The 23,657-nt window shown below is 40.6% G+C and overlaps 1 protein-coding gene across 1 annotated transcript in view; it reads right to left on the bottom strand.

Moving 5' to 3' along the window:
• The window catches only part of CHRDL1 (chordin like 1), a 118,845-nt gene extending 95,394 nt beyond the window's left edge, over window positions 1-23,451 (bottom strand). Inside the window, 3 exon segments of the mRNA XM_026014863.2 lie at window positions 19,426-19,574; window positions 23,080-23,195; window positions 23,197-23,451. Coding sequence (XP_025870648.1) covers window positions 19,426-19,574; window positions 23,080-23,195; window positions 23,197-23,232 — 301 coding nt within the window. The 5' untranslated portion in view covers window positions 23,233-23,451.
• Window positions 23,452-23,657: the final 206 nt, after the last annotated feature.

The following is a 23,657-nucleotide window of genomic DNA, read 5'->3' on the forward strand; positions in this document are numbered from 1 at the left end:
CTACAAAGGGGCGCAGAGGAAATGTGGATGATGGAGCCATTTTTGTATCTTGATTATGGTGGTGCCTACCTGGCAGAATGCCTCTGTCAAAAGTCAGAAAACTGCACCCTACAAAAAGGGTGAATTTTGTTGCATGTAAGTCATACCTTAATAAAACAAAAGAAATATAGAGAGGAATGAGAAATCACATATTAATTCCACTACCAGAAGATCACCACTTTTAACATTTTCAGAAGATCACTCCTACTCTTTTTTCTTTTTTTTTTTTAGTTAATAGACTTTATTTCTTACACCAGTTTGAAGTCTACAAAAAAAATTAAGCAGAAAGTACAGAGGGTTTCCATATGGCCTCTCTTGACCCCACCCCCAACTCCCTTGTTATTAACATCTTACATTGACAGTGGTACCTTTGTTACAATTAATGAACCGCTAGTGATATATTAACTAAAGCACGTGCTTTATGTGAGCATGCACTTTGTTTTGCGTAGTTGTATGTGTTATGACAGATGCATGATGATATATAGTGACCTTTATGGTATCATACAGAATAGCTTCAGTGCCCTAAATATCCCCTGTATTCTGTCTGTTCATCTCCCCCATCCCCCCAACACCTGAAAGTCAGTGATTTTTTTTTTTACTGTCTTTATAGTCTCATCTTTTCAAGATGTAATATGGTTGGAATCACAGGATGTGAAGTCTTTTTAACCTTGCTTCTTGCACTTAGAAATATGCATTTACAGTTCCTCCTTGTCTTTGCATTACTTAACAGCTCATTTATTTTGTCACTGAGTAATATTCTGTTGTATGGGCGTACAGCTTATTTACCAATTCACCTACTGAAGGGCATCCTGGTTGCTTCCAATTATTGGAAACTATGAATAAAGCTGCTATAAACATATGTGTACACGTTTCATGTGGACATGGTTTCAACTCATTTGGATAATGCCTAGGAGTATGGCTGCTAGATCACATAGTGAAGCAATGCTTTGCTTTGTAGGAAACTTTGAAACTGTCTTCCAAGGTGATTATACCATTTTACATTCCCACCAGCAATGAATGACAGGTCCTGCTGCTCCATATCCTTACAAGTATTTTTGGTGTTCTCTGTATTTCTGGTATCAGCCATTCTGATGGGTGTGGTGACTTAATTTGTAATTTCCTAATGACATATGATGGGGAGCATCTTTCCATATACTTATTTACCACCTGTATATCTTCTTTGGTGAGGTGTCTGTTTAGCTCTTCATTTATTTATTAATTGGCTTGGTCATTTCCTTTTCTTTTTTGTGTGAGATTTAAGAGTTCTTTGCATATTTTAGACACAAGTCCTCTACCAGATACGTGTGTTGCTAGTATTTTCCCTCTGTCTGTGGCTTGTATTTCCATTTGCTCAACAGTGTTTTTTGCAGAGCAGAACTTATTACTTTTAATGAAGTCTGATTTATCAATTTTTTTCTGTCATGGAGTGTGCTTCTGGTGTTGTGTTTAAAAGCTCACTACCAAACCCAAGGTCACCTAGATTTTCTCACATGTTATCTTTTAGAAGTTTTATATTTATGTATTTTATATTTAGACATTTGATCTATTTCAAGTGATTTTGGGGAAAGTTTTAAGGTCGGTGTCTACATTCATTTTTTTGCATGTGGGTATCTAGTTCTTCTGGTACCATTTGTTGAAAAGATTACCCTTTTTCCAATGAAATGTCACTGCTCCTTTTGTCAGAAATCAGTTCACTATATTTGTGTGGGTATATTTCTGGCTATTACATACGAGTTGGGTAGTGTCAGTCCTCAAACTCATTGTGTTTCAATATTGTGTAGGAAACTCTGGGTCTTTTGCCTTCTCGCTGAAACTTTACAATCACTTCATTTATTTCCACAAAGTAAATTGCTGGGATTGTGATTGGTATTATATAGAATCTACATATCAACTTGGGAAGAACTGGCATCTTGACCATATTGGGTCTTCCTATCCATGAATATGGTATATCTTTCCATTTATTTGATTTCTTTCCTGATAATTTTATCGTTTTCCTTAGAGATCTTGTAAACATTTTACTAGATTTATACCTAAGTATTTTTTTTTTTGGTGCTAATGTAAATGGCATTGTGTTTTTAATTACAAATTCCAATAGTTCATTGCTGATATATAGGAAAGCAATTGACTTTTCCTTATTAACCTTGTATCCTTCAACTTTACTATGATTGCTTATTAAATTAAGGAGGGTTTTTTATTGATTCCTTAGGACTTTTTACATAGATGATCATTTCATCTATAAACAAAGGTAGATTTATTTCTTCCTTCTAAACCTTTACACCCTTTGTTTCCATTTCCCATCTTATTGCATTAGCTAGGATTTCAAGTACAATGTTGAATTGGAGTGGTCAAAGGAGACATCATTGCCTTGTTCCTGATCTTAAGGGGAAAGCACCTAACTTTTCTCCATTGTGTGTGGTGTTAGTCATAGATTATTTTCATAGATGTGCTTTATGAAGTTGAAGAAATTTCCCTGTATTCCTGGTTTGCCGGATAGTGCTGGATTTCATCAAATGCCTTTTATTCATCTATTGATATAATCATGTGATTTTTCTTCTTTAGCCTGTTGATGTGATAGGTTACATTAATTGAGTTTTGAATGCTGAAACAGCCTAGTATGCTTGAAATAAATTCCATAACTTGTGGATTTTTCAAACATCGTTGGATTCAATTTGCTAATGTTTTGCTGAGGATTTTTGCATAAGAGATATTGACCTGTAGTTTTCATTTCTTGTGACATCTCTTCCTGGTTTGAGTATTAGGTTAATGTTGGCCTCATAGAATGTGTTAAGTGGTATTCTTCCTGCTTCTATCTTTTAAACCAGACTGAAGAGTGTCAGGATTATTTCTTCCTTAGATATTTGGTCAATTTCATCAGCTCACCATCTGGGCCTGGTACTTTGTTTTGGAAGGTTACAAATTGTTGATTCAATTTATTTAATAGATATAAGCTATTCAGAGTATTTCTTCTTGTGTGAGTTTTGTTGAATTGTATCTTCCAAAGTATTGGTTCATAGTTCCTAAATCATCAAATTTGTGGACACAGAGTTGTTCATTATATTCCTTGATTATTCTTTTGATGTCAATGGGTCAACAGTGATGATGGCCTTTCTTTCATTTCTGATATTAGTAATTTCTGTCTTCTCCCTTTTTTCTTAATTAACCTGCTTAGAGATTTATTATATGGATCTCTTCAAAAACCAGTTTTGGTTTCATTGATTTTTCTCTATTGTTTCCTCATTTCATTTTCATTGATTTCTGCTTTAATTTTTTTGACTTATTTTTCTCTGCTTACTTTGGATTTGATTTGCTCCTATTTTTCTAGGTAGGTGAAACTCAAATTGTTTACATTACATCTTTCTTTTTCTAATATATTGATTTTATGCTACAAATTTCCCCTAAGCACTGCTTTTGTTGCATCCTGTAAATTTTGATAAGCACAGAGCCTGACTTCGGCCTTAATCTCATAACCAGGAAATCATGGCCTGAGCAGAATGCAAGAGTTGGAAACTCAACTGACTGAGCCACCCAGGCACCCCAACCCATATGCTATTTTAAATTGTATTATTTAATCTCTAAATATTTGGGGATTTTATAGCTATCTTTCTATTACTGAGTACTAGTTTAGTTCCAGTGTGGTCTGAGAGGTTACTTTGTACAATAACGTCTATTATATCTAATGTAGTAAGGTGTGTTTTATGACCCATGAATGTGGTCTATCTTGATGGATGATTCACATAAGCTTAAGGATAATGTGTATTCTACTGTTGTTGGATGAAATATTCTATAGAGGTCAATGATATCTGGTTGATTGATGGTGCTGTTCAGTTTAATTATATCCTTACTGATTTTCTGTCTTCTGGATCTGTTAATTATTAATAAAGAGATGTAAAAATCTCCAACTATAATAGTGGATTTGTCTGTTTCTCCTTGAAGCTCTGTTTTTTGCCACACATACTTTGATGCCCTGTTAAGTGCATACATGTAATTTTCCTTGCTCTGAAAGCCTACTTTATCTGTAATTAATATAGCTACTCCCACTTACTTTTGATTAGTGTCAGCATGCTATATCTTTCTCCATCTTTCTACTTTTAATTTACATAGACCAAAAAAAAATAATTTACATAGACCTTTATATTTAAGGTGGGTTTCTTGTAGACAACATTTAGTTGAGTCTTGATTTATTTTTTTTTACCTACTACATTAGTCTCTTTTAATTGATATGTATAGACCATTCATATTTTTTATTTTTTTTAATTTTTATTGATTTATTTGAGAGAAAGAGCATGAGCAGGGGGAGGGGCAGAGGGAGAGGGAGAAGCAGATTCCTCACTGAGAAGGGAGCTCAATATGGGGTTCCATCTCAGGACCCTAAGACCATGATATGATCTAAAGGCAGCTGCCCAACTGACTGAGCCACCCAGGCACCCCCACATTTCTTTTAAAGATTTATTTACCTGAGGAGGGGAGAGGCTGAGGCAGAGGGAGAGAGAGAATCTCAAGCAGACTCCCCACTGAGTATGGAGCCCGACACAAGGCTTGATCTAACAACTTTGAGATCATGACTTGAGCTGAACAAGAGTTGGACACTCAATCAACTGAGCCACCCAAGCACCCCCTGCTACAGCTTTTCGGATTTCTCACATTTCCTTTTAATTCATTTTTAAGTGTTTCCATCTCCCTGTTTCCATTCTCCATATATTTTTGCATATTATCCACTTTCACTATCAGAGTCCTAGGCATATTACTCAGTTATTACAAATTCCCAGTCTGATAGTTCCAAAGTAAATTCTATAATTGAGTCTGGTTCTGATGCTTGACTTCTATCTTCACACTGTGTCTTTTGCCTTCTAACCTGCCTTTGCTTTTTTGTTGAAAGTCAGACATGATGTACTGAATAAAAGAAACTAAGTTAAATAAGCCTTTGGCATGAGGTTTTATGTTAACCTAGCTAGGAATTAGGGTACTTTTACTCTTTGTCATAGCTGTGATATCAGAGCTAAAACTTGCTCTAATGTCCTTGTTTGTTTCCCTCTTGTTGTTTTTGGCTTCCCTAGATACTCTTTCTTAAATAGTGTCTGAGGTGTGCAGTTCTTTCAGCTATAATCTCCTGTACAAGGGGCCTATCGATGTGGTGGCAAATTGTGGCAGGGGTTGGAGGGAGAAACATTCTACAATCATATGATCAGTTCTCAGTCTTTTACTGGGTTTGTGCTTCTGAGATGTGACCTCCAAAGTGCTGATTATGTCCGCTCTCCTCCACTAGTGTAGATAAGACAGGAAGGCTAGTAGACTTGGGTATTTCCTTTCTCCCCAGCTGGTTAGACTCCAACAAAATGCAAATCAGTTAAACTCTAGTAAAATCATTTCCCTTGAGGGCAGGCATTAATTAAGGAGAACTAAGAGCTTTGGGCTTATTTCAGAATGGTTACTTTTTCTCTCCTGTGTCTGGAGCAGCACTGAATTCTTCTCCAGTCTTCATCCTGAGAACCTGGATGAAACTCACAAAAAAGTTTTTCTCTCAAGCTAGTACATCAGCCTTCACCTTCCTCCTACTAGGATCCAGCAGTGGTGATTGCATTCACCAGGCTTTTCAGATTTTAGAGTAAAAAACAGGGCAGTTTGCCCTATGATGTCAATGTTGTAATTGATTTATGAAAAGTTGTTCCTTCTGCTTTTTTTGTGTGACAATGGGAATGATGACTTCTAAGCCCTTTACATTTCAGACCAGTAACCACAAGCTCATTTTCTGTGCATTTTGTGTAAAAAGGTTTTATCGCAAAATTAACAGCATATAGTAATGCATTTTTTGTGAGCCATATTCTAAAACTAACATGAGTATTTTTGTGCCATTAAATATTCCCTTATACTTCCTGCTTAGTGTCATGACTCTACACCAACATAATTGAACCATGATTTATTTATTAACGAATCCCCTATTTGGGGGTATTAGGTTGTTTCATTCTCTTTTTATTTTTTTATTTTTATTTTTTTTATTTTTATGATAGTCACAGAGAGAGAGAGAGAGAGAGAGAGGCAGAGACACAGGCAGAGGGAGAAGCAGGCTCCATGCACCGGGAGCCCGACGTGGGATTCGATCCCGGGTCTCCAGGATCGCGCCCCGGGCCAAAGGCAGGCGCCAAACCACTGCGCCACCCAGGGATCCCCTCATTCTCTTTTTAAAAAACAAACTCCATGATAAATATCTTAGAATATAAAGTTCTATATGCAACACTGGTTATTTTCTTTTTTTTTTTAATTTTTATTTATTTATGATAGTCACAGAGAGAGAGAGAGAGAGAGAGAGAGAGAGAGGCAGAGACACAGACAGAGGGAGAAGCAGGCTCCATGCACTGGGAGCCTGATGTGGGATTCGATCCCGGGTCTCCAGGATTGCGCCCTGGGCCAAAGGCAGGCGCCAAACCGCTGCGCCACCCAGGGATCCCACTGGTTATTTTCTTAATATAAATTCTTAGAAGTAGATTAGTCAAAGGTTTTGAGTGTATTCAAGTTCTTGACCTGTACTGTCAAACTGCCTTCCAGAAAAGCTATACTAATTTACCTTCCCACTTGCAGTACATGAGAATGCCCAACACTGGATGGTTTAATTGAATAAAACTCTGCCAATTTGGGTACTTGGGATGCCTCAATAATTTGGCTATTGTAAATAATTCTGAAATAACATGCAGTGCATGTATCCCTTTGAATTAGTGTTTTCATATTTTTTTGGTAAATACTCAGTGTGATTACTGGATCATAGGGTAGTTCTATTTTTAACTTTTTTGAGGAACCTCCATATTGTTTTCTACAAGTGGCTGCACCAGTTTGCATTTCCACTAACAACACGTGAGGGTTCCTTTTTCTTAACACTCTTGCCAATACTTTTTCCTTGTGTTCTTGATTTTTGTCATTCTCACAGGTATGAGGTACTATCGTAGTTTTGGTTTGCATTTCCCTGTTGACAAATGACGTTGAGCATCATTTCATATATTTTCTGGACATCTGGATGTCTTCTCTGGAGAAATATCTGTTCATGTCTTCTGCCTACTTTTAATTAGATTATTTGCTTTTTGGCTGTTGAGTTGTATCAGTTCTTTATATATTTTGAATACTAACCCTTTATCAGATATGTCATTTGCCAATGTCTTCCCCTATTCAGTAGGCTGCCTTTTAGTTTTGTTGATTGTTTCCTTCACTGTGCAGACAATTTTTACTTGGTTTAGTTCCAATAGTTTGTGGTATACATATACAATGAAATATTATTCAGAAGGAACAAAGAATGAAATTTTGCCATGTGTAACAACATGGATGGAGCTAGAGAGTATAATGCTAAGCAAAGTAAGAGAAAGACAAAGACCATGTGATTTCACTGGTATGCGAAATTTAGGAAACAAAACAAATGAACAAAAGGGAAAAAAGAGAGAGTCGAACAAAAAAACAGACCCTTACTTACTATACAGAACAAACTGATGGTTACCAGAGGGGAGGTGTGTTTGGGGATGGGTGAAATGGATGAAGGGGATTAAAGAGTATACTTATCATGATGAGCACTGAGTAATGTACAGATTTGTTGAATCACTATATTACACACCTGAAACTAATATAATATTGTATATGTTAACTATACTAGAATCATCATTAAAAATTTAATCAAAATTAAAGTGAAACTGCCAATTTGGTACTGGAAAACAGAACCAGTATTTTCCTTTATCAGGAAGTTGAATATATATTCATTTTTAATAAGTATTTTATTTCCCCTTTTGTAATATTACTATTATTATTAATATTGTTATATTAATCTACATTTCTGAGCTAAGGGTAGGTGCTCAAATCCATTTATATTTTGAGAATTTTTAAAAGATTTCATTTATTTATTCATGAGAGACACAGAGAGAAGGCAGAGACATAGCCAGACGGAAAAGCAGGTTCCTCGCAGGAAGCCCAATGTGGGACTCTATCCTGGATACCCTGAGCCAAAGGCAGACACTCAACCACTGAGCCACCCAGTTGTCCTGCTCAAAACCATTTATTAACTGGAAGAACTCAGAAAATCAAAATTACTTTTTAGGCAGAACTTGCATGCTTTTTAGCCAAGTCTTAGAAATACAATTTTCTTGGTATAGACACAAATTAAGACTCTTGGTCCACAATATTCTAGAATGGAGTAGGAAGTATTTTAAATATGTTAACAATTCCAGCATCTTCAACTGATGAGAAGTGATCATGAGTTTCCCAAAACAATATCTAAATGAGGCATCTTTTGCTACCTCCCACATGTGGGTGAGAGGCGAGTGACTTTGTCTACAGTAAATTTATAATCTCACTCTCAAACACCTAGGTGATTTGCATTTCATATATACAATTTATCTAGACACTTCAGAAAGAATATGGGTATACACTTAGAAGCAAATCCATGAAGGGAGTTATTCAAGGGACATTAGTAGTTTAGCATAAATAGTTCTACTCGTATGGGCCTGCAGCCACTAAGACATAAATGGAGCTAAGCTACAAGTTAGTTTGTTGATTTAAATCCATATTGCAGCCAAGAGACAGAAGTAGAGATGGAAGGCACAGAGACACAGATGTCCGGAAAAAAAATCCATATTGCAAAGTAAGATGAAACCTTGTGCATTATGCATTTAATTCCAGATTATTGTACTTGCTTGAATTAGCTCCCTCAGAGGTTGACATTAAATCTACCTATTTAAAATATGAAAGGGGATGAGCTTTCACTATCTGCTATGTGTCTGTATGGTTGGGTGATTTACCCCTTAATAGATGAAAGAAAAAAAAAGGGATAAATAAAAGATCAAGGCCTATGACAGACTCGGGAAACACTAAAATAAGACAAGCCATCAAAGTGTGGGTTTCAAGTGTATATACATATTTTTAAAACTCACATCCAAATTATTGAAAGGTTTTAGCTTGCAGGAAAGTCTGTTTCCAAAGGAACAGTATTCACTTGTGCTACAGGAGGGTATCCTTTATATAATAAGCAAGTTGCCATCTCAATTCCAAAATATCTTTAAGGTGGGTTATTTCACAGGCACTATTATTAAAATGGATCCTTTCAATATACCAGAGCTCGTATATTCATGAAATCCATAGATCTATCAAAAATAACTTATTTCAGTCAACAGATTCCACTTTCCCCAAAGTCAGTCTCTAAAGAGTGTTGCTGGGAGGCACCTGGGTGGCTCAGCGGTTAAGTGTCTGCCTTTGGCTCAGGTCGTGATCCTGGAGTCCTGGGACTGAGTCCCACATCAGGATCCCTGCAGGGAGCTTGCTTCTTCTGCCTATGTCTCTGCCTCTCTCTCTGTTTCTCTCGCAAATAAATAAATAAAATCTTTAAGAAATTAAATAAAATGAATAGCGTTGTTGGACAACATGTGAAAACTAATCAATCTGAATTTTCCTGCTCTAAATGTGGCTCAAAGTCTAAGAGGTAGCTGGTAAATATAAAAGCAGCCAGGGAACCCAGCCCTAAACAACAGAATCAGATGAGAAGGGTCATAACAGCAGGAGCAAAAACAGCAACTAGTATTTGCTGAACACCTGCCTATAAGCCAGGCTCACTAAGGGTTTCACATTGACAAATTCACTAAATTCCCACGATTCCATAAGGTAGGTTCCATTATTAGTCTCATTTTACAGACAAGGAATCTGAGGAAGAGAGAGATTTGGTAATGTACCCAAGTTAATGTGACTGGTCAGGGCATGGAGCTGGGATTCAAACCTAAGTAGTATGGCTTCAGACCCAAGGCTGCAACCACTAGAAGATTCTGCCTTTCCAGCGACATACTTGTCAGGTACAGGTAACCCACTTTGAGAAATTGGAAAAGGCTTCTACACATTCTTGCCTGATGTTTTTTCAAATTAACCTTCCACCAGACCTTTGAAAAAGCTCTGATCACCTTTTAAAGAATCAGGTGTTGGCCACAGTAAAGTCAAGTCATAATCAGACTGTATAAAACAGTACAGCTGGCAGGCTTTATTATGCATTTTTTGTATCTATCACTGGGATAAAGGCACAAACTATAAAATAGTACCCAAGCTTTTGTTCTTTACAGTCCACATATGAGTAAAACGGCATGGTATTTATCTTTGTCTGATTTATTTCACTTAGCATAATGCCCTCTAGGTTCAACTATGTTGTTGCAATTGGCAAGATTTCATTCTTTTTTTATGGATGAGTAATATTCCACTGTGTGTGTCTGTGTGTGTGTCCCACATTTCTTTATCCATTCATCTACACTTGGGTTGCTTCCATATCTTGGCTATTGTAAATAATGCTGTGATAAACATAGGGGTGGGTATATCTTTTTGAATTAGCGTTATCATTTTCATTGGTCCTATTATCTCAGCAATTTGTCCAGTTATGCCCCAGATAGAAACCCACAAACTATTGAAAGGAGCAAATTCAGGAAGTGGAGGCAGACAGGAAGTGGAACAGTAATGCCACTGGAGTTACTAAACAAAGTTTCTACAATTACCAACACTGATTTTTTAAAAGCACATAATGAGAGTAAACATTATAATCTTTAATACATGTTTTACCATGGGTGTCTAGGATTGAGCAGTTGGCACAATCCTAGCCGACTGCTCGATGAGTGCGCTGAACCATTATCAATTTTAAGAAACTATGGTCAAGTCAATTTCAACACATGCTTCTAAGTCTGAACTTTTACAAAATTTTGGCGTTAGCCCATGGGAGAATTTAATGACTTGCACACATAATCGACCACGCCTAAAATCCCAGTGTATCATTTTGGACAAGAAGCACATGTGAGCTGATTTTATTAAAACAACGATGACTCGCCAACTTCTACACGACACAGGCAAGAAAAAGTAAGCTTATCACTTGCCAGTAGCTGACAGATACCAGCTGGAGAATGCATGACTTACCACTAATTAATGGTATCTGTGAGTAGAACTTGGTCCCAAAGGAATTGCAACTAACATTTGAGATGGACCTTCAACCTGCATCATCATAGCTAATTTTCAAATGGTGTGGCTGGCCCAAATCAGCAGTGGCAATCCCTGCTACTTTAGGGGACCCGGTTAACAGATATAATGATGATTAAAAGTGAACAACAGAGATGTGCCACTATGCCATCAATATTTTGCCCAATTGTTACTGTCTAGCACCCAGAGCTAGGTCGTAAGGTTGATAACTTCATCGCCAGGCTAAAAGCAAGAAAACATTCTTAGGAACAGTTTTTTTGTTTGTTTGTTTTTTAATTTTTATTTATTTATGATAGTCACACAGAGAGAGAGAGAGGCAGAGACACAGGCAGAGGGAGAAGCAGGCTCCATGCACCGGGAGCCCGACGTGGGATTCGATCCTGGGTCTCCAGGATCGCGCCCTGGGCCAAAGGCAGGCGCCAAACCGCTGCGCCACCCAGGGTTCCCAAGGAACAGTTTTTGATAAGAGCTATAACTGTAGACACATCATCATGCAAGTATTGCAATAATATTTATTTTATTATGACACATACAGCCAGTGAAATGAGCGATGAATCTTTGCTGTTCCTTACACAAGTGGACAAATCAAGTAACCCAATTCCTTTTTAATTATTTTTTAAAAGACTACTATAGACTATAATAAGGCAGAAAAAAATAAAAGCATAACTACTTCTGTTATTCATCAAACTTGAAGCAGAGTAGAGGAAGGGCAAGACACCATAGCATCGTTAAAGATGTAAAAGTCTCTTATTTCCCTGGCAATTGGGTTTCTGGGATTGAAATCTCTATCAGGTTTCCTCATGGCTTTAAGACTTCATTTCCAGGTTTACGGAAGCTAGTGAAAAAGAAAAGCTAGGAAAAAGCCAAAATCTCCGTCCTGTACGTGCAGCTTATTCCTCTGTATTGGCCTTATTTACCTTACTCCTACTTATTAGATCATTTGGCCCCAATTAATTCAAATTAATATATATTGAGCGACCTAAACCCATCATAGCCCTTCCACTATCTGCCTTGTGGCTAGTTCAATTTTCTACTAGCAGGTGGGCAAACTCAATGAGAAGAGGAGAGTCCATATTTTGAAGAGGTCTGACAGTGATCAAGGCCACACCACTGGCTCAGATGAGAACTTGAGATTTTCCATGAAATCTCAACTTACTGGGCTCTTCTAGGCCCTTCCCTGCCATTAGCATGGATAACTGGGAGTTGGTGGTATTCTTATCAGGCCTCACGATGAGGCCATGTGGAGATCTTTTACAGAAAGGCTTCTAGACTGGTAAAATGTGACCTGATTATTTTTCTGGCTAAAAATCATCTCTTACATGTCATCTGGCACAGAACTTTGGGTAAAAATAAAAGCTTTTGTTTGGACGAACAAGTTGTCCTTCCTATCAGCACCTTGGTGGCAGCGCAAGTCTCTAAAGGAGGCTTGCCTTCTATCCATTATGGTCAAGAATTCAAGATGTGCTCTTGATCTTTTTTCACAACGGGATCAACTTTGCATGCCCTGCAACAGATAATCGAGAAAATCCAGCTTTCACTTCAAACCACATAGGATCTATCACCATTGCAAGTGCATTTCAGAGAATAGATTGTGAATTGACTTAATAAACCAAGCTGATTCTGAAGCAGGGCTTCATTTCTGTAAAATGATGTGTATGTATGATAATATGTATAAATGAGCATGAAAAAAAAGACTAGAAGCATATATACTAATTAGCTATGGTTTTCCTTACACACTGAGATTACCAGTGATTTTTGTTTTCTTATATTTTTGTCTTCTGATTGTTTAACAGCGAGCATCTATTTCATTTTTTTTTATTATCTTTTGGAGGCAACTTAGCTTTCTTTCTGGGCATGTTTTAAAATCATTAAAAAATAATTTTGATATAACCCTTGCTTAGGGTGTCTGATAATTGACAACCTAGCCTACGTCGAGATCCTCTGAAGTTAAAAGGATCTGGACCACACTGCCTTAGCACTTACAGAAGGACTTTTATTGAGTTATGATTTACTACTTGCCTTCTTCCTTTACAGAGTCAATAAAGAAAGGCCATTCTTTCTTCTCTGAAACCAAGGTTACTGATGGTATCCTTGTACTACTCAAACGTGCCTTATGCAAACATCCCATGATTGATACTGCCTGAGTGGGTGGGAGGTAGGGACTAGTCCCTGTAGATAAAACTGTCATTTCCTCTTGCCAGCCAACCCAAACTGCCTCTTTTTATCTTTTCGGAAGCACAAGCCAAATTTAGAGTGTGAATACCATAGCACACCAAACCAGGTGCTAAAAACATCTACACTTTCTACTTTCTTCAGATGTGCTCTATTTTATGTCATCTTTAAAACTGTTAGCTTGCAGCTATTCTTTCACATACAACCTGTATCTAAATCTTTTTTAGAAGCAGGCAGCCTATAAAGCTTACGGGAGTAATACCCTTTGCAATAACCTCGTGACAATGATAAAAGTCCAGGTATGCTGCAAGGACATAAAGGCAGGGCCTCAACTTCCCTTACCCCACTTCCTCAGTGCCTACTCTGGTGTCTTTTACTCTGCTGTCCAGAAAGCAAGAACCCTCACTTATAAGTAGAAAATTCTTAGCTCAGAGAGCCTGAATGACTCAACCAATACCACATAGCAAGCAACAGAAATGACCAGGTCTCCTGACTTTAAAGTCAGGACAGACTTCTTCCCATCAGACTATGAGGACATTCCAATCCTACTGAGAAGTCAGGGAAATCTAAGAAGCATGGACATAAAGGCACATATTTTTACCCTTCCTCACAAATTTGCTTTGGCTTAGCTTATTCAGGTTCCTGAATAACGTTTGTGTCAGTCCCTTTTAATTCCCACATAGTAAAATATAAAATAATAAAATAAAATAAAACAAAATAAAATAAAATAATAAAATAAAATAATAATAATAATTCCCACATAGTATACTGCCTATCAAGAATTCTGGTCACAAAGTTCTCTCTTCACACACTTGGATCATCTGTTATGTGTTAAGGGGCTGCCATAAGCAAAGGAATGGGCTTCTATTCAAGAGAATGAACTGGCTGTCCCTAGAGACCTGCTAGAACCAAAGTGAGGTTGTGAACCCAACACTGATTTTGAAGACCTGGGTTTTAGTTCTAGTCCTGGCTCGGACTTGTTGTCTGTCTTTATCAAGGCACTTGACCTCACTGGGTTTCAAATCTCTTACTGAAAAATTAAGAGCATAATATCATTTGGCTTGCAAGAGAGTTCCTCTACTGGTTACTGCTCATTTAAGGCTAACTACATGCCAGCCCCTGTGGCAAGGCACTTGGCACACACAATACCAATGATTTTGCTAGTGACCATGTTCATGGTTGTCAAGCTATAATTTCCCCTACTTGTGCTGATAAGGAAACTAAAGCTGGAGAACTTAGGTAACATTCTCAAAGCCCATAAGAAAGCCATGGAGCAAAAAAATAAAAAAAAAAAAAAGCAAGCAAGCAAGCAAGCCAGCCATGGAGCTGGGGGTTGGGATCTAAGCTGACTCCAGAGCCTCTACACCCCACCCTGGTGGCACTCCCAACATAAAGAATAATTAAGAATGTACTTTGCAAAGTGTTAAGGTATCCAAAGTTAAGGTGTTTTCCCTTTCATCTGCTCCCACCTACAAGAGCCTCCAAGAGGCAAAGATATCTAACTCTTTTGCTTGCTTCTTTCTACTGTCCGATAATCACCTCAAATCTCCAAGCGAGAATCTGGAAGAGGAAAACTCAAGCCTCTCTGGTTGGTTTTCACAACAGAGAAGCTCTGGGTAGGTTCATATAAAAGGCCCATTTTCGGCCAAATGTGAATGTTGGATGCTTTTCTCCTGAAGAGAAAAAATGAGTGAGATTCTAGTCCCTTGGAAGATCCAGCTAAGTCACCTTATACAGCAGGAACGGACTCCATGAAATAACACGGACAATCCCTCTCTCCAGAAACTTTGCCAGTCCTGGCACAGGCTGGTCCTTTGGAAATACATCACTGAACATTCCCAACAACTCACTTCTTCCACCTCACTTTGATTGATCGCTCATTACCCACGTTAGAACTGCCAAAAGAGGCAAACTCTTCAACTCGTTTGTCCCATATTTGCATGAGTTATTATGCGCTGAATGTTCCGCTCCTTTGAACTTCAAAAGAGCTTCCTGGCCTCTTTGACTGCAACTTTAACAACAGAGCATAATGCAGTTACAGAAAGACTTTTTCCCCCTGGCTGCAGACCTCAAACCTTGCTGATTCTGGACACAGACTTTTCGATAAGCCGCACACGGCTCTGTCATCCATTGCAATAAACGATCAGGATTCTCTGGGTTCCTGAACCCATCTTGTCTCCTGAGAGAGCAACATAACTACAGCTAATTAGCCACTAGCAAGTGGCAGCATCCAGCCCTCCCTTTCCTGGTGAAACAGCTTTCTGCAAATATGGCCTTTTCTCCAGACCTCTTTAGACTCCTCTATACCAATGGAGTGAGCATCTTTTTTTTTTTTTTTGAGTGAGCATCTTTAACCAAAGGCACAACTCCTCCTTCCACCCTGATGCCCTAGACAGGAGGGCGCAAGCAGGCTGCAGAGCATCTGAATTGATACAGAAGCTTATACTTAAACCAACCCACGAAGAGTCAAAAGCCTTGGCTTCCTTGTGTACAGTGGCATCAGGCAGCAAGGAGAGATGTGAGGGTTTACAGCCCTTACACTTTTATGTTTCCTGGAGTTATTGCAGATTTTTATCCATGTTTTAAATGTCATGCTTGCCAACTGTGGAAATTCCAGAATGAACAGAAGCACAAGGATGAGCAAAAAGAAGTCATGAACCTTCCACCCACAGATTAAAAAAAAAAGTCAGCTCCCCATAGCACACCATAGATGGCTATACATTTCAGATGGAATGGAGAACTACGGGTAAAACCCCACATTATGGAAGCAGTAGTAAAAAAAAATATAATAGAGTAAGTGGTAAAGACCTCCCTAGGAATAAGAAGAGATTCAGAAGCCATAATGGAAATACATAACCGTCCTGACTACACAAAAACTTAAAACCTCCATTTGGGAAAATCCAAATTAAAGTTTAAAGCAAACGGCAGAGGGGAAAAATAGTATTTTAAATACCAAAGGTTGGGATGCCTGGGTGGCTCGGTGGTTGAATGCCTGCCTTTAGCTCAGGGCATGATCCTGGAGTCCAGGGATCAAGTCCCACATTGGGCTTCTCACTCTGCCTAGGCCTCTGCCTCTCTCCATATCTCTCATTAATGGATAAATAAAAAAAAATTTTTTTTAAAGTAAATATCAAAAGTCACTAAACAAGGTTCGAAATAACAACATGTTAATAAATAAGTTTTTCCCAACCACTAAAGTCAAGCAATCTAACTGCAAAATAGGTTGCTCACTGAAGAAATACGATTGGATGGAAAACTAAATGCAAAGATTCTCTAGTAATAGGAAAAGTATCACAGCAAAACTGAAATCTAATTCCCCCTATTAAATGGGCCCCAAGATACAAAGATTAATTGTAATTTTTGGTGAAGGAATTAAAAAAGGACACTCATACACAGACAGTGGAAGTGTGACCTGACGTCAACTTTTTTTGAAGGACAATTTGATGGCACTTTACCAAGGTGAAAACCAAACAGCCACTCTGACAAAACAATTCCTCGCAAATACTGGCCTAAGTGCCCTAAGGTGTTCATCAATGCCTTAGTTGTGAGAGCAAAGCCGGGAAACAACCTCAGTATATACAACTAGCGACTGGTTAATTAAACCGTGGCATGCTTATACAACCAGATAGCACGCAAGCATGAGAAAGAATATGGCACCATTATGTGGCAAGGTTCTGACACGGAAGGATGTCCTAGACCGTACCTGAAGAAAAGGTTACAGAACACTACATATCATACCCCATCTTTGGAAAAGGAAAAACCCTACAAACATGTATGTGTGTTTTTATGACACAGAGAGAAGAGTTTGGAAGAATACATAGCAAATTATTAGTCATGGCTACCCTTGGAAAGTGTGTTGATAGCTGAGGGACACACATTCTTCATAAAGCCCAGATACTCTCAGATCATTTTGCACAAGTACTATTAATTTTAAAATTTAAGAAATACAAGACGCCTGGGTGGCTCAAAGGTTGGGTGTCTGCCTTCGGCTCAGGGCGTGATCCTGGAGTCCGGGGATCGAGTCCCGCATTGGGCTCCCTGTATGGAACCTGCTTCTCCCTCTCTCTGCCTGTGTCTCTGCCTCTCTCTCTCTGTGTCTCTCATTAATAAATAAATAAAATCTTTTAAAAAATAAAATTCAAGAAATTTAAAAAGGAGTTAATTCGGCATTTAGCAGGGCTCTCAAATTTGTAATATGTGATGTTTTTAATGGTAGCATAGTAGTACATTACATGGATCGTTTATGTAACCATTCCCCACTAGATTGACATTTCCATTGCTTCTAATGTCTCATTGTTAGAGCTGCAGTACAATCTCCGTGCATGCATTGTGTGTGTGTATGATTGTGTGTGTGTATGTGTGTGTATCAAGGCAACATACAGACATCATATGCTTTGAGATTTCCCTTTTAGTGGAGATAACTTAGCACATGTCCTCGAGACAGTTAGCTTGGGCGTGGCCACACAGAATGGCACTTTGTGGCCCGGAATGAGCTGTTCATTCAGGGAATAATTATGCCCTTAGCCTCATCGTCTGACTGTGAACTTGAGCCACTAGAACAGAACTGGGGCCCTAGGCCACCTTCTATATAATTATTCTGACACCAACTGAGTAACAAAAGGGCTTGGGACAAATTCATAGGTAGCAGGACACTTTAGAAAGTGATAGCTTAGGGCCTGTAAATGCTTTTGAAGTCCTATTTTTCTTCGGTTTGTCGGTTAAGCTCAAAGTTGCATGGACTGCATTCCTCAGTTCTTCATACATATGGAAGACTTCCCAGAAGAGATGGCTTCTAAGAGTTGCAAGCTTCCCCGTGATGCCATCAGAAATAGGTCATAAGGGAAGTTTCTTCAGAAGAGAGCAAGGATCTTTGGCCCAGCTGGCTTGTAAGCAGAGCTGAGAATGGATGGACAATGTTTCTATCACAGCCTCTCAAAGAAGAGCTTCCTGATAGAAGAAGGAGGTCAATTTGAGGAAGAGAGAGAAAGAGGAAGGGAGACTGATGTAGGTTTCCTTGCCAATAACTGTGCCCTGCCAAATTTCCTTCCCATTGCTCTAGATACCACCATAGGTCACTCATTCATAGGAGCCCCATCAAGAGCACCCCTTCTCCCAGGCAGAAGACAGAGATTACTATGAAAAGCACTGCGGGTCAGAAAGACACCTAATGGTGGTATGAATCCGGCACCAATTTTCCTGCCGCCAAGCCTCATGCCTGCAACATTCAACTTCTGTTGATAATGGAGAGAAATGTTTAAGTGATGGGCTTCAGATGCTGCTTCAGCTCCGACCAAGAAGATTTTCCCAGTTCCTCCTCATGAATAAGTTCAGTGGAGCAGAGAATGAATGCCCCTCTTGGACCAGCTCCATTTTGAGCTTCTTTTGATGCAGCCAAAGACGGGAACTGGAGCTGTCGCTTTTCCTTCCAGTTTAGAGCAAGAGTCCGCCCCCAGAGAGGGCTGCAAGTGGCCCCAAGAAGGTGAGGCTCGTCCTTTCAGCAGAAAGCTCCTAACCAGAGCAGCAATGTCAACGATTACGCATAAATCCCCCAAATGTGGCGGCCAGGAGGCTTAATTATCCCCCCCACCCCCCTGGCCTTGCTGCCACTCGGCTTTCTCCAATGTGTTAGCCCATCACACGGATCGCTGACTTTCTAGAAATATTCCCTGGCTTTGCGGGGACGTTCTTTCAATAAACGGCATCCAATTTGTTCACGGTCCCTGGAATCTCAATTTCCTCAAAGGATTTCTCATCTGAATCCAGTTCATGTGAAGATTTTTTTTCCTTCTTTATTTTGTGGCATAAGGGAATAGGCAGAGCCTGCTTGACTTTTTCTTTTTCTTTTTCTTTTTTTTTCTTTTCTGTGTTTTTTTTTCATAAACTAAAAACCTTTGCTGAAGAGTCTGAAATTTGGGAAAAAATCCAGCTCATCTGTCAGATATTTCTAGAGTTACGTAAAATGGAATGATATTTGTACAGTTTAGAACAGGAAAAGGAAAATAGGCTAATGTGTCATGTGTTCTAGGAGATGAAAACTATATGATATTCAGAAAAACAGCCCCAAATTGAGTTGGCCCGATTCAAAGCTCTTATTCTTTTATCAACTCGTGCATAAACCAGTAACATTGACTTTCTCCTCCTAGAATAATGGTATGGCCACATTTGAGCTAAATCACCATCCCTACAGATTATAACCACATTTTCATAGAAATTACAAGAAAGTATCCTGTTTTTCAAACTCAAGATACTTACGTTTCACTTGCTCTGTTTTGCTTCCTTCTAGGAAAAGAAAGAACAGCAACAAGGAGAAGATGTATTTCATGCCTTCCATTTTCCACTTTTTTCTCATCCTGGCCACTGTAAAAGGCCACTCAAAACTTTCAGGGCCCGGTGTATTCAAGCTGCTGGGAAAAAAAGCAAAAAAAAGAGACTTAGGTCCTCTGAAACTGACTGAAGATCACCAATGCTTATGCTTTTAACTTGTCAGGGGGAAAAATATGCTGGAGTATTTATGCACGTGTAAGCCCTGTTTTTCTGTGTAAGAAAGAGAACTTGCCTCTCCTATCTTACAAAGTTTGGGGGGGGGGGAATTCAAGCAGATGAGCATGCATTCCTATCCACTGCTAAGGCTAAAATCCTTACAAGCAAGTCGTAGGAAAATAAAAATGAATATTGAAATCATCCTTTCTAACAGAATTAGAATTGATTTCTCAAGAGATTTTCTTTGGGAGAAAAGGGAAATAGGTTTGCAAAACGGCTCCTTTGGCAACCAAGACAAAAATAATAGGCATGGGACCCAAATACTTCCTGAAATGAAAAGTTAACTCATCTCAGCTTCAAGACTACTGCTATCCTTCAGGGATGAGGCATAAATTGGTCAATGTTTCTCCTGTGTCTTCTATGAGATCTATAAAGATCCGCAGTTTGGTTACTTTTGATGGAAAAGATGGATGTTATTAGCAAATGGATACAATTAAACACCTTGATGGTTCAGACATACTGCTCTCACATGAAATCTACTGAGAAATGGAAATTTCCAGTGGGCCATTTTTAAAAGACATTAGGCAAATTTAAATAGACAATGTGTTCACACTCCACCACCATGCCAAAGACCATCAAAACAGCGACAACTCTTAAAAGTTTGATATTTGCATTTCTAGTTGAGCCTTAGAACATAGAAAGATTGCTATAGCTCAGGTCCCGCCACAGGTCATTTCCATAGACTTCAGAGTCTGCAACACCCTTCCAACAGATGATCGTTTTAATTCGGGGTTAACCCCAGATGGGAAGAGAACACACTGATTGCCCTTTTTATGATTTTATTTATTTGAGAGCAAAAGCAGGGGGAGATGAAGAAGCAGGCTGAGCAGGGAGCCCAACTCACAGCTGCATCCCAGGATCCCTAACCTAAGCTGAAGGCAGACGCTCCCAGGTGCCTCGAATTGATATCTTCTGAGGAGCCAACCTAAATCTTAAGAATAAAGATCTGGCAGAAATGCAAGATGATCATTCTGGAAAACTGAACTGTCTTTGGGCCGCGATGCAGATGCCATAGCTCCTACTTCGAACGTTTCTAACTTGTCTGGATAACTGGAAAGCCAAAGAAAAACTGATCATACAGAATCACATGCCACGATTGATTTGCGGAACCCGCGTGTCTTCTCTACCTCCTTCCCAAGATTGTGATCCAGCTTCAATCACTCAGAACGTCTCTGTCCTCTGAGGGTGACCAGGTTCCCTTGAAGCAAATAATTTCCATGAACAGTTTAACATAGCTTCCCACCCCAGTGAGGCTCTTTCTGAGCCTCATTTAATAAGCTTATCTCCCAAGCCTTCGAACAAGAAAGATTTTTCTAACTGCTGAAATCCAATTTATCACAATCACATATGGATCTCAGGGAGTAGTTCTCAAACTGCAATTTGCGGGTCTCCCCAAGCAAGAACCAACAGGGTTGTTTTTCTTGTACAATGGCTGGGCGATTTGGCGAACAGTAGCATTGCTTCATAACTCAAGCTGGCAAGAAAACGGCTCTCAGAATTTTTTTGCTTTTCTTGGGTCCCAACTAATGTAATGAGCAAATAGAAAAGTTGGTGACGAGAGAGCAATTAATCTCTTTTGGCGTTCCTGTCATCTGTGTGGCCTCCCAGGCTGTGACGGAGAACATCAGAAAATGAATCGCTTTATAAATATTCACTTTTGATTTACAAGATCTGAAGTCCTGTCTTTGTATTCCGTGCAGTAATATAAACTGAGGAGAATTCTCTCCCTAGGACTCCCCCCCCCACCCCGCCCCGTTCAATTTCTCTTGATCCCTTTAACTTTTTCTTTTGGGGGAGGGAGGTGCTTCAAGACATTTGTTGGGCAGAAAGCAATAAACCTAAGCAAGCATTGCTCAGCAAACATGCCGACTCTTATACTTGCAAAGAGCCAAAGTGTCCTTAATTTTTCAAATTATACTTTGACCCAGTTAACTGGAGTTATTTCTGCATTAACTCTCTGCTTCACACAGGCTGTTGTGCCATTGAACTTGCACTGACTCTTCTACAGTTTACTTAGAAACATAGCCACCGACATGTTTTGGGGGATCCAGGCCCCCTCCCCCACAAGAAAGCAAGTAAGAAAACAAAATCCTGCAACTAACACTGGGGAGGAGTGTGGGGAGGCAGGGGCTTTGCAAGAGAACAAGAAACATGTCAGAACCTAAAGAAGTGTAATCCATTAAGGTACCTCCATGAAACAAGCATTCACATAATTCATTTGCATCAAGCAAAGGGACCAAAGGCTCCTTGCGGGGCTGGGACTGCCGGGCCATCAAGTTGTCAGAAGTCCAGACCTTCTTAGAAGAGGTCTCCTGGATAGAAGAGAACCAAAGGGACATTCCCAAAGGAAGGCTAAGGGATGGGCACATCAGCCAGTTCTTCTTGGTCCACAGTGTCTCTTTAATCTTCCTGAGAGGCCTGACTGACCTTGTAAATTCACATTCACTGTCTCCTGTGGTACAGCCCCCTGGGGTAGCATTCTCTCTGGGACAAACAAGAAGACCCTGGGGTCTCGGGCCCCCGTCCGTCTGCTGAAATCTTCTCCCCACTCCACCACCCAACAAGAAAAGCTCAGCTCACTGGTGGTGGGTTTCCACCAAAAAATGCAACCCTATCTAGCCCAGGGTGTCTGTGTCTCAGAGTCAATGCCTTCACTGCTGCTTATGATTGACAAACAATGCCTTGCATTTGGCTTGCAAAACACCTTGCTATATCCATCATTTCATTTTATGCCCCACAACAACTCCACCTTCAAAATGGGCACCCTGGAGCCCGGAGAACTCAACTGCCCATTCTCACAGAGTTAGTGGCAGGGCCAGCAGGGGGGGTCTGGAAGGCAGGCTTTCCAGGCCCTAAGCTCTGGCAGTACTCCCTTGCTTCCTGAGCCTAGCGTCTCAAGCTCTGACCCCAGAGGTCTGGGCCGGAAAATGAGACATACCCAGAGGACAGAGAAGCCTCTCGCCCGACCGCCCTGTTTCATTAACTTTAGCACATATTAATCACCCGCTGGTCCAGGGCACTTCAGCAAGCCAGAAAAAAAGGCTCCGGACACGGGCAGTAACTAAAAGGACTGCGGAACCCAATGGGTGGCTACCCAAGTGGCTTCCCCTGGGCGCCAGAGCATGAAGATAAGTAAGCCCAGCGAGGAGCGGCAAGTGATGAGTTCGAATCCGGGGTCCCTAATCTGCGCGGGTCCGTAGCCGGAGAGCCCACCTCCAGCCCGGCGCCAGCAACTGGACCCCAGAGCGAGTTGGGGCACCCCGGGAGGACCGTCCAGGGGCGGCTTGGGCCAACAGAAGTCACCCCACCTGTGCAAAGCATGGAAAGGAAGGCAGGGGGAGCGGGCATCAGGCACTGCTCACTGACCTGGCCACTGGCCTGCTCCGTCTTCCACGCGTGCACGCGCTCCGAGCTCCCCGGGGCGCTCCTCCGAAGTCTGGGGCTTGCAGGTTGTGGCGAGAGCTAGAGTGCGCACGAGGGGGGGAGGGGGGACTCAGAAGTGGGTGGGAGGAAAAACATCACCGCCCTCACACCACGAGGGAGCGGCGGCTCGCTGAGCTCCTGGAGGCAGAGCCAAGGCGCGGGCGCGGCGGCGGCCCGGGGCCACCTGCCTGCCCGCCGCCCGCCGCTCGCTCCCCACTTGGCCGGAGAGGCCGGCCGCCTGGGCGCAGGCGGGAAGTCCGCGGGCACGCAGCCGCCGCCGTCCGCACCCCGTCCCCACCCCGGCACGGCCGCTTTATTCCTGCTCCCCAGGCCCAAAAGTTAAGAAATCAGGAGAAAGTGTGAGGCTCAGCCGGCGACTTTCCCATCACGCAACGCCCCCACTGCACCCCCCTCCTCTGGCTAAGCCAGCGTTGGGGTCTTAAAGGGACCGCACCTCTTCTCCGGCCCCTCCTCCCCCTCTGCGCTGGAATGCACCCAGGAGCTCCCCACCACTCGCGCGG

Source organism: Vulpes vulpes, chromosome X (genome assembly GCF_048418805.1).
Source record: "Vulpes vulpes isolate BD-2025 chromosome X, VulVul3, whole genome shotgun sequence".
In the NCBI taxonomy this organism is placed as follows: domain Eukaryota; kingdom Metazoa; phylum Chordata; class Mammalia; order Carnivora; family Canidae; genus Vulpes; species Vulpes vulpes.